Source organism: Lolium rigidum, chromosome 6 (genome assembly GCF_022539505.1).
Source record: "Lolium rigidum isolate FL_2022 chromosome 6, APGP_CSIRO_Lrig_0.1, whole genome shotgun sequence".
NCBI lineage: Eukaryota > Viridiplantae > Streptophyta > Magnoliopsida > Poales > Poaceae > Lolium > Lolium rigidum.
Window position 1 is genome coordinate 165,824,923 of NC_061513.1, and position 17,233 is coordinate 165,842,155.

A 17,233-nucleotide genomic window follows, 5' to 3' on the forward strand; every position below is an offset into this window, starting at 1 on the left:
CCATCCCGCGGCAACCACTGATCTCCCCACGGGTCAGTAGACTCCCCATGTCCAATGCGTTTGATCAGACCTTGCTTCAGGATCTGAACCCCTTCATGAATCGCCCTCCATACCTGGGAAGGAGACGAACCCACCTCGGCATGCAACACTGTTGAGTCCGGGTAGTAGCGAGCTTTGAGCACCTAGCGCTCAAGGAGTCCGGGTTCTGAAGCAAACGCCATCCTTGCTTCGCTAGGAGAGCGAGGTTAAAGAGTTCGATATCTCTGAACCCCAAACCCCCCATATTCTTCGGTTGGCACATATCCCTCCAAGACACCCAACTCGGTTTTCTCTCCCCCTCACGGCTTCCCCACCAAAACTTTCTAATCATCTTGTTGATGTGGAGGCACAGACCTCGTGGCAATTTGAAGCATGCCATCGAGAAAATGGGGACTGCTTGAGCAATGGATTTGATGAGAACATCCTTGCCCCCTGCCGAGAGAAGTTTTTCTAGCCACCCCTGAATCCTCTTCCAAATACTCTCTTTGATATACTTGAAAGCCCCACTCCTGGATCGTCCAACATCTGATGGCATTCCCAGGTATTTCTCGCTTAGAGTCTCGCTATGGACATCAAGAACATCCATAATCCCCTCCTTTACTGACCCCGGACATCCTTTACTGAAAAAATGGATGACTTATCCCGGTTAATCCGCTGGCCTGAGGCCATACAATACCGATCCAATAACGCCTGGACCTTCCCCGCACTCTCCGTGTCCGCCTTGAAAAGCACCAGGCTGTCATCTGCAAAAAGGAGGTGACTGACCGCCGGAGCCGACGGAGCCACCATTAGTCCATGGAGCTCTGATGATAAAATGTGGTGTTTTAGAAGGCACGAGAGGCCCTCTGCTGCTAACAAGAACAGATACGGGGAGATAGGATCCCCCTGTCGCACCCCCCTCGAAGGAGTAAACTGACGCAACTTCCCTCCATTAAACAGAACCTGGAAGGAAACTGTAGTGACTAGTCTCATGACCATCTGCACCCATAATCTATGGAATCCCAACTTGATCATGACCGTCTCCAGATATCGCCACTCAAGCCTGTCATAAGCCTTTCTCATGTCTAGCTTCAGTGCACAGTAGCGATTCTTCTTGGCCTTATTCCGCTTCATGAAGTTGAGACACTCATAAGCAGTGATGATATTATCAGTAATTAACCTTCCAGGGACAAAAGCTGATTGCTCCTCCGCTATTATCTCCGGTAAACATTGCTTCAATCTATTAGCAAGGACCTTTGAGGCATATTCTGCTGTTACCTTTGTTGGAATAACATTAATCACCACATTCATATTCTCCACTCCTTCCGACGTGTATAGATTTTCGTAAAACGCCGTTGTCATATCAGCCATCTCCTGAGCATTAGGTGTAGCTGAGAAGCTGGTTCTTTTTGTTTTTTACGGAGCTGGGCCTCGTGTTCGCCTTCCAACAATTGTGTTCCGCGCGGCGGTAACGTGGGCCGACGGTTACCAGCCCAATTGGTTTTCGCGCTCACCGGCACCGCAAGTCGCGTATGCGGCCGGCCGCACTGCCACGGAAGGAAACTTTTTTTTTGTCCCACATCGCTAGCGTAGCCTAGCCGGTGTCTACTTAAAAAGCTGCTTCGGTTCAATCGTAGCGCCGAGCTTGGTCGTGCGAGCTCCTAGCCCAGCTCTGGGGGTAGCAGTTGGAATGATGAGATGGGGACTGAGAAGAGAATGGGTAGTTTGCTGGGCCTACACCCCGAGGGCCCGTCACCCTAGGTCATTTGTGTTGGGGGCAAGTCCAAGTCTCACTCAGTATCTTGTTGGGCTTACACTCGAGGGCCTGTGACCGTAGGTCATTTGTGTTGGGGGCAATCCTTCTCTACCAACTATTTTTATAGTGAGATCTTTTTCCCTCTAGTTAGGGTTTCTGTTTCTCTCGCTGGCGACGCCGATGTTGAGATCTTTTTCCGATCCCTGGCTGCTTCCCGCCGCTGATCTTCCTCGGGCTGATCAAGGGGGAGTCTCTGCACTCCTTCCCGGCCTTGGGACGTTCTGGCTGGTTGGTTGGTAGTCTAGGGTTTCGACAAAAAACTTTGTGTATATTGAATCAGCATGGAGACGGGTGAAGCATCAATAACCAAGCTGGTGCCAGCCGCTGATGCGCCTACCACTGTGAATCAGGAGGATGTTGCTGCTATGATGGAGAAGCTTGGAATCACGGAAGATGATCTGGACGATGTGGTTTTTGAGGAGGATAAACAATCAGAAGAGGTAACACGATGGATGTCAATTATGAAATTCCATACTGATACCGACTTTAGTCACTTCTGGTTCTTCAAGAACATGAGATCGGCGTGGGATTTAGCAAAGGAAGTAAAGATCAGGGTAGTCGAGGATAATCTGTTTGTGATGCAATTCATGTGTCTTGGGGATTGGGACAAGGTGATGAAGGGAAGCCCTTGGGTCTTCCGTGGGAAAAGTGTTCTGATGGCACCATATGATGGATTTACCAAACCATCCTCTATTGAGTTGAACGCACTCCTCATGTGGATCCAAATCCATGACCTACCTGATGGATATAAGGGCATGGTGAAGACGCTAGCAGGCAAAGTTGGAAAGTATGTTAGCCAAGAACCTCCCTCAACAGACTTTGTTGGAAATTTTTACCGTGTTCGGGTTAGAATTGATGCCAGGAAACAGCTGCAGAGGGCAGCCTGCATTTGCATATATGTACACCTACGTACATATGCAAATGCAGGCTTTCCGCGAAACGATAGATGTGTGCAATCTGATGGACCTTGGGTATGAGGGTCATTTTTGGACTTGGGAGAAGAAGGTGTCAGGGGGCTCCTACACTAGGGTGCGCCTGGATCGTGCCCTCGGATCGGCGGAGTGGGGTGCCCAGTTCCCACTGGGTAGCATCACACATTTGAATACACCTACCTCTGATCATTGTGCACTGCTAGTTCAGCTCCCTGGAAGTACCCAACATCAAATAAAGCCGCAGCCTCAGTTTCGCTATGAAGAGATGTGGGAACGCCATGAAACTCTAAAACCTACCGTGGTGGCAGGGTGGAAGGAGCAAGGATCGGGTGAGTCTGTGGATGACGTGCGGAGGAAACTATCAAGCCTGGTAGGAGACCTTGGTAGATGGGGTGCTGAACCGTTCGGCTGTGTCCGAAAAGAAATTAAAAAATTGAAGCAAGAACTTGATGAGCTGAGAAATAACCCTCTTCGAGTCGGTTCATGCCATGATGAGATCAACATTAGTGACAGGCTTGTTGAGCTATATCACCGAGAGGAGATCATATGGCGCCAGAGGTCACGAGTTGGCTGGTTATCACATGGCGACAAGAACTCAAAATTCTTCCATCAGAGAGCTAGTATGAGAAGGAGGAAAAAATTAATTAAATCTCTCGTAAGGCAAGATGGGCAGTTAATTGATGAACCGAATGAGATGCAATCTATGACGGCTGAGTTTTACAAAACTCTCTACACGTCTGAAGGGGTACAGGATATGAATCTGGTCCTTGATCATGTTCCCAGAAAGGTCACACGCGATATGAATGAGATGCTATCATCTCCCTACAGCCCCGATGAGGTTAAGAGGGATCTCTTCCAAATGTTCCCTACAAAAGCGTCGGGACCAGACGGCTTCCCAGCTCACTTCTTCCAGAGGCACTGGGATATCTGTGGTACTGACATCACTAGGGCCATTTTTCGCATTGTGGATGGGACAGAGTCGGCAAAGGGAATAAATGACACCATCCTAGTACTCATTCCGAAGGTTAAGGATGCTACTCTTTTGGCACAATTCAGACCCATAGCACTATGTAATGTGTTTTATAATATAGCTTCAAAGGTTATTGCTAATCGCCTGAAGCTCATCCTTCCTGAGGTTATATCTGAAGAACAGTCGGCTTTGTTGGGGGCAGGTTAATTACGGACATCATTATTTCTGCTTATGAGTGTATACATTTTATGAAGAGGAGCAGATCAAAGAACAATAGTTTTTGCGCCCTAAAACTGGATATGATGAAGGCGTATGATCGAGTAGAATGGGATTATTTGGAGGCCATTATGCTGAAGTTGGGCTTTGCCAATCAATGGGTCTCGGTTGTGATGCGTATGGTCAGATCGGTTTCTTTTTCGGTTATGTTTAATGGAACCAGATTGGAGGGTTTTGAACCATCAAGAGGTATAAGACAAGGTGATCCTATCTCACCCTATCTAGTCTTACTAGCAGCGGAGGGCCTTTCGTGCATTTTAAAAGTCGATGATAATTCATCACATCTCGATGGCATCAAAGTGGCTACATCGGCACCACCGGTTAACCACTTGCTGTTTGCAGAGGATTGCCTGCTGTTTCTTAAGTGTAGTAGTGAGGGAGCGGAGGAGTTGTCTAGCCTGTTCGAGAAATATTGTCGTGCATCTGGTCAGAAGATAAACAAGGAGAAGTCCTCAATTTATTTCACAAAAGGTTGTCCACAGAATCTGCCTAATGAGATAAAGAGTATACTGGATGTTAACAGGGAAGCTCTCAATGAAAGATACCTGGGTATGCCGATAGATGTTGGGACTTCTAGGTCCGGCACCTTCAAATTTCTGAAAGATAGAGTGTGGGGTAAGGTGAAGGGTTGGCAGGAGAAAATTCTGTCTGCGGGAGGAAAGGAAGTGGGGTAAGGTGAAGGGTTGGCTGGAGAAAATTCTGTCTGCGGGAGGGAAGGAAGTTTTGATTAAGTCTGTTGCATAGGCAATTCCCGTTTTTTCTATGTCATGCTTTCGCTTACCTCGAGGTTTATGTGAGCACTTAAACTCGTTGATCCGGCAATTCTGGTGGGGTAGTAAGGATGGAAAAAGGAAGGCGAGCTGGGTCTCTTGGGATGTGATGACCAGACCAAAATTTCTGGGAGGGCTCGGCTTTAAGGATTTGGAGATTTTTAACCTGTGTCTTCTTGCTCGCCAGGCATGGAGGTTATTGCATGAGCCAAATTCTCTGAGTGCTAGGATTATGAAGTCGGTATACTTCCTGAACACGACTTTTCTTGATGCAAAACTAGGCACTCACCCATCGCAAATTTGGCGATCTATCTTGGATGGCAGAGAAATTTTAAAGCAAGGCATTGTGATCAGGAGGATTGGTGATGGGCAGAGCACAAGAATATGGACAGATAACTGGCTCCCTCGACAGGACAGATTATGTCCAATTGTGTCCTTACTGGCTGATCCACCTCTATTGGTTTCTGAGTTGATTGATCCGTCTTCGGCTTCATGGAAGGAGGATCTAGTTCGTCAATGTTTTCTGCATGTTGATGCTGAAACTATCTTAAGTATACCCCTGTGTACTAGGCGACAGTCTGATTTTTGGGCGTGGAATTATGAAGCAAAGGGGTCCTTCTCGGTCAGATCAGCCTATCGTATGATTGTTAATAAGAAGACCAGCCGAGAAGATTATTACGAGGGTAACGCAGGATCTTTGAATGTTGAGGACGAGCAGAAGAGTTGGAGCTCCCTATGGAACACAAATGTACCGTCGAAAATCCGTGTTTTCTTGTGGAGGTTGGCCCGCCAGTCCCTCCCTACGGCGGATTTGCTACATCACAGAAACATGTCCAGATCATCCACTTGCCCGCTTTGTGGTGCTACGGATTCATGGCGACATTCCTTACTTGACTGCAACATGGCTCGAAGTGTCTGGGCATTATCTGATGGCATGATGGTTGAGCACCTGATATCATGTGAGGAAGGAAATGCAAAGAGATGGATGTTTCATATGATAGAGACATTACCCCATGATCAGTTTGTGAGGATCACGGTTACCCTATGGGCAATTTGGACGTCGAGGAGGAAAGCCATCCATGAGGAGATATTCCAGAGTCCTCTATCGACATTTGTCTTTATAAACTTATTTATGAGTGAGCTCAAGAAAATTCGTAAACCCTCTGCAGGACAAGGTGATCAAACCAAAACCCTTAGGGAACCTAAATGGATTCCTCCACCATCCAGTATGGTCAAGATAAATGTGGATGCAGCAGTTTCGAAGGCTGGAAACAGAGGTGTAGCTGCAGCTTTCTGTCGTGACTCAGTAGGAAATTATCTGGGATCGTCGGCGGTGATCTTTGCTGGAATTACCGATCCATCGGTACTCGAGACTCTTGCTTGTCGTGAGGCATTGGCACTGGCAGATGATCTGGTCCAATCAAGAGTCCTTGTTGATTCTGATTGTAAACCGGTGGTGGGCGACATTTTGGAAGGAACTATGAGTAGATATGGAGCCATTGTCTTAGAGATTAGAGGGCGGGCTGCACAAATGAATGAGTGCAAGTTCGTTTTTGAAACGAGAGCCTCGAACTTTGAGGCTCAAAACCTAGCTAGATTTATGCTTTCTTTTGGCTGGGTACTCCGTATGATGCAAACATCCATGTAAATATTCTTGCAAATTAATAAAGTCTAGCAGGTTGTCTAAAAAAAACTATTTTTATAGTTATTTTTTCTATAAAGTTAAATTATCTAAAGAAATTTGATAGATTATGCATATTTATTTCTCCCAGTTTAAATATGTGAATTGCAATTCTCTTTGATACCATATCGTATTTTTCGTGGGTTGGCCCCTTTCCCCATCGGTAACAAATTCCAGGTTCGGTCTAGCGGGTCGGTGGGCTGAATTGCACCCATTGCATCATAAACGGCGACGCGGGATGATTCATTGCTTCGGTATCAGCCGATGAAGTTGAAGGCTGCGGTGAGAAGGCCGGAGAAATTGTGGACAATGGTGGCACGAGAGAACATGCAGGCAGGGGCGGATCTAGGGTGCCATGGCATCCCTTTCCAAATGAAAAAGACTTGCAGAACATGTATACTGAACAAGTTGATGCTAATAGTCTTTCCCCCGTCTGTATTGTAATTAAAAAAAAAACAAGCTTTCACACGGAGCGCTGGGCGTTAGGATGGCTCACCGAGCTATTTTCCCCTCGTTTCTCTTCAGGATGAAGAGCTTTGGCTAGTCTGCCGAGACACAGATTATATATAATATAATACTAGCTGAAATAACAATACAGATTATAATTTAGAAATTTCGTAGAGTAAACTGAAGCACCAGAACATCCTGTGGTCGCTGGCACCTCTACTAACTTGAAAACACCAAAGAACTATTCCAGTACTAACAAACTCTTAATATATATATAAGATTCCAGAACGATGTAGATATATTTAAGCAGAGGCAGCAGGAGCCTTGGTAGCAGAAGAGAGCTTCGACCTCCTCTTAGCCATGCTCTCACTCCGGCGATCTTTTTGCTCCTTCAGTCTCTGTGCAAGCAGCTTCTGGTACTCTGCGGCCTCAGACTTCTTCTTGATGATCCTCTTCTTCTTGTCAGCGATTCTAGCACGCTTCCTCTGGAGGGTCAAGGGAGTCACGAGACGCTGGATCTTGGGAGCCTTGCTCACCGTCTTGCCTGCAAATAAGAATCGACATCAATTACATATGAACAAAGTTAATGAGAGATGCAATATGGATGCAAGGAATTTTGGCTTCCTTGACAAATACAAAAATTGGAGCCAACACAATTTAGGAAAGCTCACCCTTCTTGTTAGTGAAGGTCCTGCGGTATGTGTTGACATAAGTGCGGACATCATCAACCTCGCCAAGGTTGAAGAGCTTCTTGATCTTGGAAGCCCTCTTGGGTCCCCTCATTCTGGGCTTCTCAGTGTCAGTCAGGCCAGGCAGATCATGCTCACCCTTCTTCACAATAACCAAGTTAATCACAGATAGGTCCTGGCTGACAATGCAACCACGGACAGACTTTCTCCTGCGCTCACCATCACGCCTCCCGTTCCCACGGAAGCAAGGTGTGCCTACAGAATTGAGGCAAAACAAGACAGATTAAAGTTCAATTCAAGAGGGATTAAAATGTAGGTACAAGTGCCATGAAAATAAAGGTATACCCTTGTGCAGCAGCAGGCGGACACGCCCATTGGTTAAAACTCCTTGCTTCATTGGGAAACCTTGCTTGTCACAGCCACCCATGATTTTGAACACATAACCCTTGAACTCCTGAAGAAAGGGAAAACAACAGATATCCTTCATCAGAACTAGCAAACAATGTGAAAGTTCAAGTATCAGGAAATAAGTTCAGTAGGTTACCTCACCCAGAAGATGTCCAAGGACCTCCTGAGAGATCCTTTTGTCATAAAGGTTACGCCTGTAGTTCATATGAAAGTATTAGATATGAAGATAAAAAAGAATCTCTCAGGAATATTTATTAATCAATAAAATAGTTCAAAGATCATTAGCCACTAAAATCTTGCTAACTGTGGTTTGCAAAGTGAATTATATTACTAATTTCATAATGCTTTTTAACATCAACATCATTATTATTCAAGAAGTTCAAAAATAGTTCAGCTTCTATCTAGTTTAAACCTTTTTCATGGCATCACAGGGTCCAATTTTTTTATGTAAAAAAACTACTAAGCATCACAAATAGTTGAAACTTTTAAATTATAATACTAATATGTTAAAGAGCAAAATCGTACTAATGATCTACTGATGCATAGTTACAAAACAAACAAACATTGTATTCTCGAAAAAATAGTTACAAAACATATCAACTCAGAATATAAAAGGTACATATCTAACTGCATTTTCTTTTCTTTCTTTGAAAAGGGGGCAAAAGCTTTACCCCAATCTATTAATTAAGAGGAGAATTGCCCACATTCAAAAAAAAAAGAAGAGAATTGCCCAGTTAATTACCGGGAAACTGGACGAAAAGACCGTTACAACGACACCACCAACAACCACAAACACTAACAACACCTACAACACAAGAGACTAATCCGAAAGTAAACATGTGTGCTAATTGCTAAATGCAAAATGTAATTAAATGTGAACACACCACAACCATGCATATTGTGGTTTCAGAAATAAACTTTGTCCTCTTGCAGCACTTGTCCATCACCAAATAGCTAAAACAAAATAATAACTTCAGTGTCCCACCAAAATCAAGGTTATAAGACAAATACACCCTTAATTCTACTCTAGTTCACTCCCAAGACCAAAAGATTCAAAACGATCCTAAATCGCACCATAACATTCATAAAACGTCATTTTTAGCTCATTTCCACATCATCCAAATCAAATACAATAAACTAACAGAACTAATCGTCATTATTAACGAAATAACAGAACTAGTTCTCAAAAACTAAGTATTAGATGCAGCATTCACGACTCCACCAAACTAAACTTGCAGATGACGATGATCTGCACACCAAATAGCAACACAATTTCCTAAAAGCAATCAAGCGTGGTGATTGCACTACAAGGATCTAAAGGATAGCTGCACGAATAGACCAATGTGGGGGCAGAGATACACTTACAGCTTCTGGTCGTCATCGATCTCCAGCTTCTTCTGGCACCCCGTGGTGGGGCAAGCGATGTTCGCCTGAAACCAACGCAAAATCAGACGAGTTAGGCACCGCACAGATCACATCTGCGCACATCGGGATCGATTGTGCATGAAAGGCAATTAGCAGTGCGTACCTTCATGGTTGAGTTGCGGCAAGAGCTCGCGCGCGGCGAGCAACCCTAGCGCTGGCGGTGGTGGTGGCGGAAACGTCGGCGCTCGTGGGCTAGGGTTTTGGGCGAGGGAGGCCTGCGTCGGAAGATGTCTTGAGTTTATATGGGTGGGTGCGTCGAGCAAAGTAGCGTGGGCCTTAGGTTCTGTGCACGGATGGATAAGATAATGGGCTGTAGTGAGAAATGGGTTTATGCCTCCATACGTGTCCCTGCATTCCCTAAAAAAAAAGTGTCCCTGCTTCACCCAAAAAAAATGCTTAGTTTATATACCTATTCTAATATCTTGTGGAAATATGGTCAAATTTCACTAATGCCTGCATGTAATATGTCTCATCAATCCTTATGCATGGCGTAGGTTTCACTTATTTATAGGAATTTGTGTTAAAAGCCAACAAGGTTAATTACCTAATGTTTGTATTTTTTATCATAATGAAAATCCATTGTTTCCACCCCATAGGAACTACGAGATCACCTCAAGGATGTCTTCCGTATTGATCTTAAGTCTAGAAAAAATGCTTGGTCTCCCAGATAATTTGCTACTGTTACTTTTGGTTCCTAACATGACGTACAAATTCAATGAAATCAAGTACTGCTAAGCTCACCTTTCTGATGTTATATTCACACATGAAAGCCGTTCTCTCAATGTAAGTGGTCAAAATATTGGTAGGAGCGTAGTTTTAAACTTTCAATGGACAACACTCCAAATACCAGCTATTGTACCCAGATTTTTTTTTCGAAAGTAGGTTGAACCCATCGTCTAAATTTGATGCACATCTTTTCTTTTATTAAAGTTGAAGCAAGGCAACAATGCCAGTGCCATGGCAGAACCACACCTACGCAGCAGCACCATCAAGAAACCCCAGACTGTGCATTTGAAATAAATTACTGTATTCTCCCTTTAAAAACTAGTATGGTAGTTACTGTAAAAAAACTAAGTTTGGAAAAAAAAGGAAAAGGGGACAGTGTGATAAAAAAATGATAATGGGACGTACACTGCCAAAGCACAAACATAAGCAAGTCACCAGGAATGCAGCTAAGAACACCAGCGAAACACATGGAAGTATATATATATATATATTATATTTATACACAGATAGAAAACTTGGTAATACACAGCAGACCTCAACTCTCTGAAAAACGAACAACGACAAGACAGAAGGATGAATGCATCACAAAGACCAGACCACAAAGACAAAGTTCACGGCGGTGCCTCGCCTGAACCACACCTGCCCGTCACAACGCGCACACGAAGTCCCCGCTGTCCTCGATGTCTGCATCGACGTCGTCGATGTCATCAAGCTCCATGCTCCCCATGCCAGGCACGGAAAGCTGCCCTGCGAACTTGGATCCGTCGCCCGGTTTCCGGGCCTCCTGGATGATGGCCATGATGTCCTCCAGGGTCTGCGGGGGCGAGTTGATGCCGACCATGTGCAGGCTCATCTGGTACTCATCGGTCATTTCGATGGGTAGATTCTTGAGGAACCACGGGTGGTTCTTGATCTCCTGGATAGTTATTCTCTGCAGGTAATGGCTGGTCAGAATGCAGGAACTACGTGTACTTTTGTTCGGATGTGTAGCTGTTCTGGGAGAAGGATTACTTGCTCAGGGTTTGCGACGAAAATCCGGGACAGCAGATGTCTGCACTCGATTGAGATCCGGACGTAATCAGGTACCGCGTATTGTACACTGAGTATCCGCTGCAAGGATCTTATAAAGTTTTACTCCCACACAAAATGAGCGGCACATGCTCGGCTAAACAAAACTTAATGAGGAACTGCATAGATCCAACAGATTGTGGGATGAACTCACAGTAATTGTCTTGCGGAAGTTCTTTGGCTCGTCTGGGTCCTCAAATGGATAAGCGCCGACAAGCATCACATATAGAGTTACTCCACACGACCAAACATCAGCCACCTGGATTACAAATGATGATGTTTGAAGGGTACGGTTTGAGGAATTTGAATATTTAACTAGAGAAATAGAGAAGTGGAAATTACCTTTCCATCATATTGCCTTCTTGAAAGGACCTCCGGAGCAATATAAGCTGGAGTCCCGACGGTTGATTTAGGCTGAGAGTGCAAAACAGAGGACTGGAAAGCAGAACTACGAGTAAGTATAATGGTTTATAGTTGCTACTTGGCAAGCAGGTAATAAAGGTCACAATAAGCTCTGCATTACCTTGGAATAACCAAAATCACATATCTTGAGCCGGGGCGCTTCACTTCCATCCAGAAGAGTATTTTCTAGTTTCAAATCTCTGTGACATATTTGCTGCAGTGATAACAGGATATGGTTATGTACTGTAGCTAATTTTAAGTTCTTATTGTGACTTAATTTGATTGTGTACCATGGAATGACAATAGCTAACTCCTGAAAGCAGTTGTTGGAAGAAGAATCTAGCCTGTTGATAAGAACGAACAAATCAATATACAATCAACAGAATGACACTCACTTAAATATTAGGTATCTTCGACTGTGGTGAATATTGTCTACCTCATTTTCGCTAAATCTTCCAGAACTGCAGATCCTTTCGAATAGCTCACCGCCAGCAGCGTATTCCATAATTATGGCCAAATGTGTGGGAGTCAGCGCAACCTGAAAAACTAAGTGGCCTTTTTTAAGCTTCACAAGCTGGATGTGATACATAGATTTATACTTGAGAAAATAAAGCATAATATGTTTTTAAGCTAAAAGGAATTTAAAATATTTAAACTTGGGAAAGTTCTATACCAATTCGGATACTAAGATATTATATACAATTTTATACAGGTATACTTTTCTTTTGAGCCATAATCAAACGCTTTGATATTTTGCACACTTATACACAAAGGTGGAATACCGAATGAAAGCTTAGTTCAAGTGGAACACATCACATACAAGCAAGATTTAAGTCCAGAAATAACATTAACCTGCAACGCTTGAACAAGAGACTATGACGTCCTGCTAGGTTAGTATCAGTTCCAATTGTCATTTAATGAAAAGTTTGCATTAGACTAAAGCAATTATGATATCTTCATACAAAGTCATGGTGGTCTCAATGATCGGCAGGTCCACAAAAGTACTTACCCAAGTTAGAGGGCATGGCACTAGGACAAGCTACTGGATGCTGATAAGCATCCAATTATACATAATTAATGCGTTCTCACAAACCGTTGAAAGAAGTAGCCACTATTAATATGCATAGAAAGAAGAAACAGAATAAGCACCATATAGGTGAGAGTAAGAATATATGGGAATATTCTTGCAAACAAGTTGGTAGCCACATATAGCAGCATATGCTTAGAACTACTAAAAATAGGAAAAGCACTCAAGCTTCAGTGTGTCACTACCAAAAGAGTCCTTTCAAAGACTGCAACCAGGATAAAGTTTCTCTTTACATATTCTAATTGCCCTATTCAAGTTGATGGATGGTTTACAGATAGACAATACTTTCTTTCTGGAACTTCCAAACTGGTATAGGGCATAGGCTGAGAAAAGTTTCAGGTTGAACATTACATCATATCATTTTTTTTTTGTCTTCAAGAAAAAACTCCCTCTGTCCTGAAAAGGATGTCTCAACTTTGTCTAAATATGCATGTATCTAGACATGTTTTAATGTGTAGATACATGCGAATTTAGACAAAGTTCAGACATCCTATTTAGGATGGAGTAAGTATATATGATTTTCGTATGCATTTTTAAACAATATAGTTATTGGAAGTGTGAAGAATTTTCAGAAAATAAATTGCACTGAAGTTTCCTAAAAATACTTATTTTACTAGCAGGGGTGTGAAATTAGGAGTTAGGACCACAGGCTGAAGCTTGAATTTGACACTTTTGCATTACTTTTTAAATCTATTAAAACACAGGGTCAGCAAATTTAGAACATGTGTTTCGAGTTTTCCAGATTTATTGGTGAGTTAATGCTTGCATTCTAGATCAATAATGATGACACTGAATTTGAGTTTGAATCTCTTCCATAAGGCAGAAGGCACTTACCTCTTTGAATCTAACGATGTTCGGATGCCTAAGAGATCTGTGGTTCATAATCTCCCTTTGAACATTCTCATCAATCTATGAAAGCAGAAGAACCAAAGTTAAAGTGTTAGTTGACCAATTAAAGATACTGAAACATCAAATCAACCCAAATAAGGTAAGGTGAATGTTTTGCTCCACAGGAGCAGCGAAACGTGAACAACAAAATGGTCAGAGATAGTGAATGTAACAGGCCAAAAATGGTGGTTATGTGGAAAAGACATAAAGCGGTAAAGCGAACGAGAACTTCTGAAACATGTATAGTAAATTTCAGGGTAGCATAAGAAAATAATCAGATAATATGAACCACGACACATGAATCAAAATTCTTGTTATAATCGAAAATGAAAGTCTGTGGCAGCATAGCACGCTCTAGCAGTATCGTTGACTGAGTGAAAGATGTTGATGAACCAGGGATTATAGGAAAGGGAGACGGGAAAGGGGTCCATAAGAAGCTGGAGAGAACTAAAAGTAATAGCACATGCTAAACATATATATGACCATACAAACTAATTAGTAAAGCAACACAATTTTGCCGAACAATGACAAATTATTTGCTACTTATTTGTGTTGAACAGAAAGAGGATTTACTACTTCTGGGGCGTTGTCTACCAGCTTTGTAGAAACTTGTATTTAACTAATTAACTAGTACACCTTAAACAAGTCAACCATAGTTTTGCATAGACTAACAAAATGCAACACAATCCAAGGAAATTGGACAGGCCATTTCACTTAGGCTGCAGCTGAGCTGCAAAACGGGACACGTATATGGTATTTTGGTTGGTGATCCTGATACTAAAATCAAGAAATAAAAGTTTGCCCAATTATAACTAAGGCGTGTATAGCAAGATACAAGTTTATAATAACTAGTCAAAAGTACAATAAGCAACAAACATCCAGCAGGGCTTGGACTAATTAGCAGCAGGTGGAAATTCGCCTAATTAATCAGAGACAGCAATGAGCAGAGCAGCCCCTGCATTGACCGGTGAGGAGCGATTCAAGGCCGATAAACCGAGCAGTGATGTCAACCATGTTTTCGTCAAAATTCAAGCCTTATTTACAAATATAAAGGCCCCAGAGTTCGGGAGAGCAGGATTTAGGCCATAGAAACAGAGCAGATTGGGTTCTGCACTCTGCAGTAGTAGATCATCCAATCTGTTGAGCAAACTACGCCCAAGACCACTCCCCTAGCTGGCGCCAAATTGGCAGAACCATCGGGTACCAACTAAACCAGTAGCAGGTCAGATGAAGAGCCCCTGATCTTCATACACCAAGAAACTGAAACAAAATCTAGGAACGGATCATCGGACAGAGGGGAAATTGGAGCTGACCTTGTGCCCCCTCTCGATGAACTTGACGGCGAAGAGCTCCTTGGTCCTGATGTCCCGGACGAGCTTGGCCACACCGAAGTTGCCGGAGCCTATGTCCTTGATCACCTCGTACCGCTCCATCCCGGACGGCCCCCGCAGCTCGTAATCGGCACTGGATCAAGAAGCACTAGTAGCGGAGTACCAGTGGCTACCAGCTCAGGCAGGTCGGTCAAGAACCGAAGAGAGGCAGTGGTGAGTGGAGTGGACACCGGCAGGGAGGGAGGGAGGGAGGAAGCAGCTGAGCTAGGGGCGGAGGAGGGGAGGAAGGTGAGGGGAGTGCGGTGTGGAAGGGGGTTGGCCTTTTGACGAGGCTGGTGGTCGCAGGCAGGCAGTGGCAAGTGCGTGGGGAGAGAGACGTAGCCATGTAGCCATACCGTCCGTCGTGGGCTATCGCGCTCTGAAGTGGTCGCCTACTCGTCTTGCCCGCGGGTAGTAATTAATTTTGCAAAAAATCAGAAACCGTTTCTGCTGAAATTTCCATTTCAAAGGTCCGAAAATGATGGAACAGTCCAGCGCCACAAAACAGGAATTATTTAGCAACATTTTTTTTTTCTTTCAAAGTATCAATTACACTGGGTGGTTGTACCACTATAATGTCAAAAACTGGTTAATAAGTTAAAATATGCATGTTATCATCAGAATTTGACCGGATCAGAGGTGGGCCGCAATTGAGGATGGGCTTGAAGGATATACATGGAAGGAATACATGAATTGGCCTTATATGCAAAGTTTGGGCTAGTTTGCCCGTGTATCTGTAATATAGTAGGATACGTGTCGGTTAGATAGAATTTGGCTCGTGCCCGGTTGGGATTATTCCCACGTTAGAAAGTCTACGGACTATAAATATGTATCTAGGGTTTATGAAATAAACAACAATCACGTTCACCACAAACCAATCTAGGCGCATCGCCAACTCCCTTGTCTCGAGGGTTTCTTCCGGGTAAGCATCATGCTGCCTTGCGATCTAGGCAGTATACGTTTATTCGTTGTTCATGCGTTGCTCGTGCTGAAGCCTTTTTGATGGCGAGCAACGTAGTTATCATAGATATGTTAGGGTTAGCATTGTTTCATAGTATCATATGCTTTCGTCAGTGCAACCCTTAGACGTCTAGCCGCCCTTACACCTATCTTAGGTGTAAGGGCGGCACCCCGCTTGATCGTTATTTAGTAGATCCGATCCGTTATGATTGCTCCTTGTTCTTCAAGGATTAGTTTAATATCTGCATAGTTAGGCCTTACAAACGGGTTGAAGGATCCAGTGGCGCGTAGGGTGTAGTTTGCTAGCCCTAGACAGGATGTTCCGGGGATCAGATTTATGTTGGTTTTTAGGCCTTGTCTAGGGTCGGTTTATGATCACCGTGTGTGGCCGCCAGGCTCAATCACGAGTAGGATGTTCCGATTATGTGGTGAAAACTCTAAATCGTAGTAGGTTGTTTTAGCTTTGTTTTGATCAAGCAGGACCACCATCTGATCGTACACCTCGTATGGATCATGGGTGGATCGGCTCCTTGAGCCGATTCACAGGACAACCTGAGAGCCGATCGAGGCTCGTATTTAATGTTTACGTGTATGCCATGCAGGAAACTAATATAAGCGAGGCAAATCCAACACCTTCCTGACCAGGTATAGGTCAGGTGGCACGCCCTTGCATCAGCATCAGACGTGCGTGCCGAGTCTTTGCGGGCCGTCGCTCGGAGGGACCAGGGCCAGCCGCAGTCCTGGGAGCCTCTCGGCTCTACCGTGTTTCCCGTCGCTGCTCGCCGGTGGGTTTCTGACCGCAACACATTCTGGCACGCCCGGTGGGACAATCTTCAACATCAACTACATCGTCATCTACATCTGAGATGGCGGAAGGTACTCCGGTCACGTACGAGGATCTGACTGACGAGCTCAAGAAGAAGTATGACGAGGTCAAAGCTATCCTCGAAGCCGACCTCATCGGCTCTTTCCACAGAACCCGCTCACACGGCATCAGGTGGAAGGGGTTCTCGCCTGAAGGCGCGCTCGATGGAGTGGACCTGTCCACCCCTTCGAAGAACGCACCGGGTCTCTCGCGTCGGGAGATTAACTTCATGGTAGCTCATTCGCCGCACCGCCATTCCGAGAGCCTCGGTGAACATTTTGGAGCGTGTCGCTCTTCGGGTGATCCAGGAAATCATGAGGCATCAATACTCGCGTCAGGACCAGCTCTAGGGACTCACCAAGGAGAGATGCCACTCCGGTCCCGGCCACCGCCGCCATTCGCGTTGGCAGCGCCGTAAGTGCCGAGTTCACCGGC

General features: G+C 44.4%; 2 protein-coding genes across 2 annotated transcripts; both read right to left on the reverse strand.

Moving 5' to 3' along the window:
* Positions 1–7,211: 7,211 nt before the first annotated feature.
* LOC124666618 (40S ribosomal protein S6-2-like) lies at positions 7,212–9,596 on the reverse strand. Its single transcript, XM_047203961.1, has 6 exons — positions 9,536–9,596; positions 9,373–9,437; positions 8,144–8,201; positions 7,945–8,053; positions 7,582–7,854; positions 7,212–7,454 (listed from the first exon to the last, which is right to left on the reverse strand). The coding sequence occupies exons 1-6, from the start codon at positions 9,539–9,541 to the stop codon at positions 7,213–7,215; spliced, it is 753 nt and encodes a 250-aa protein (XP_047059917.1). The 5' UTR covers positions 9,542–9,596; the 3' UTR covers position 7,212.
* A 1,012-nt stretch (positions 9,597–10,608) lies between these two features.
* Positions 10,609–15,222, reverse strand: LOC124666617 (serine/threonine-protein kinase SAPK2). The gene is made up of 9 exons (XM_047203960.1): positions 14,917–15,222; positions 13,550–13,624; positions 12,065–12,166; positions 11,919–11,972; positions 11,750–11,842; positions 11,569–11,661; positions 11,381–11,485; positions 11,170–11,268; positions 10,609–11,089 (listed from the first exon to the last, which is right to left on the reverse strand). Exons 1-9 carry the CDS (start codon positions 15,034–15,036, stop codon positions 10,805–10,807), a joined length of 1,026 nt encoding a protein of 341 aa, XP_047059916.1. The 5' UTR covers positions 15,037–15,222; the 3' UTR covers positions 10,609–10,804.
* Between the last annotated feature and the right edge of the window lie 2,011 nt (positions 15,223–17,233).

Coding starts and splice junctions, on each gene's coding strand:
- LOC124666618 (XM_047203961.1), bottom strand. Junction 8,054..8,143: donor TTGGACATCTTCTGGGTGAG/GTAACCTACTGA, acceptor CCCTTTCTTCAG/GAGTTCAAGGGTTATGTGTT. Junction 7,455..7,581: donor GACCTTCACTAACAAGAAGG/GTGAGCTTTCCT, acceptor TCTTATTTGCAG/GCAAGACGGTGAGCAAGGCT.
- LOC124666617 (XM_047203960.1), bottom strand. CDS start 15,036: ATGGAGCGGTACGAGGTGATCAAGGACATAGGCTCCGGCAACTTCGGT. Junction 11,662..11,749: donor GTGATTTTGGTTATTCCAAG/GTAATGCAGAGC, acceptor TCTGCTTTCCAG/TCCTCTGTTTTGCACTCTCA. Junction 11,269..11,380: donor ACTTCCGCAAGACAATTACT/GTGAGTTCATCC, acceptor AGATCCTTGCAG/CGGATACTCAGTGTACAATA.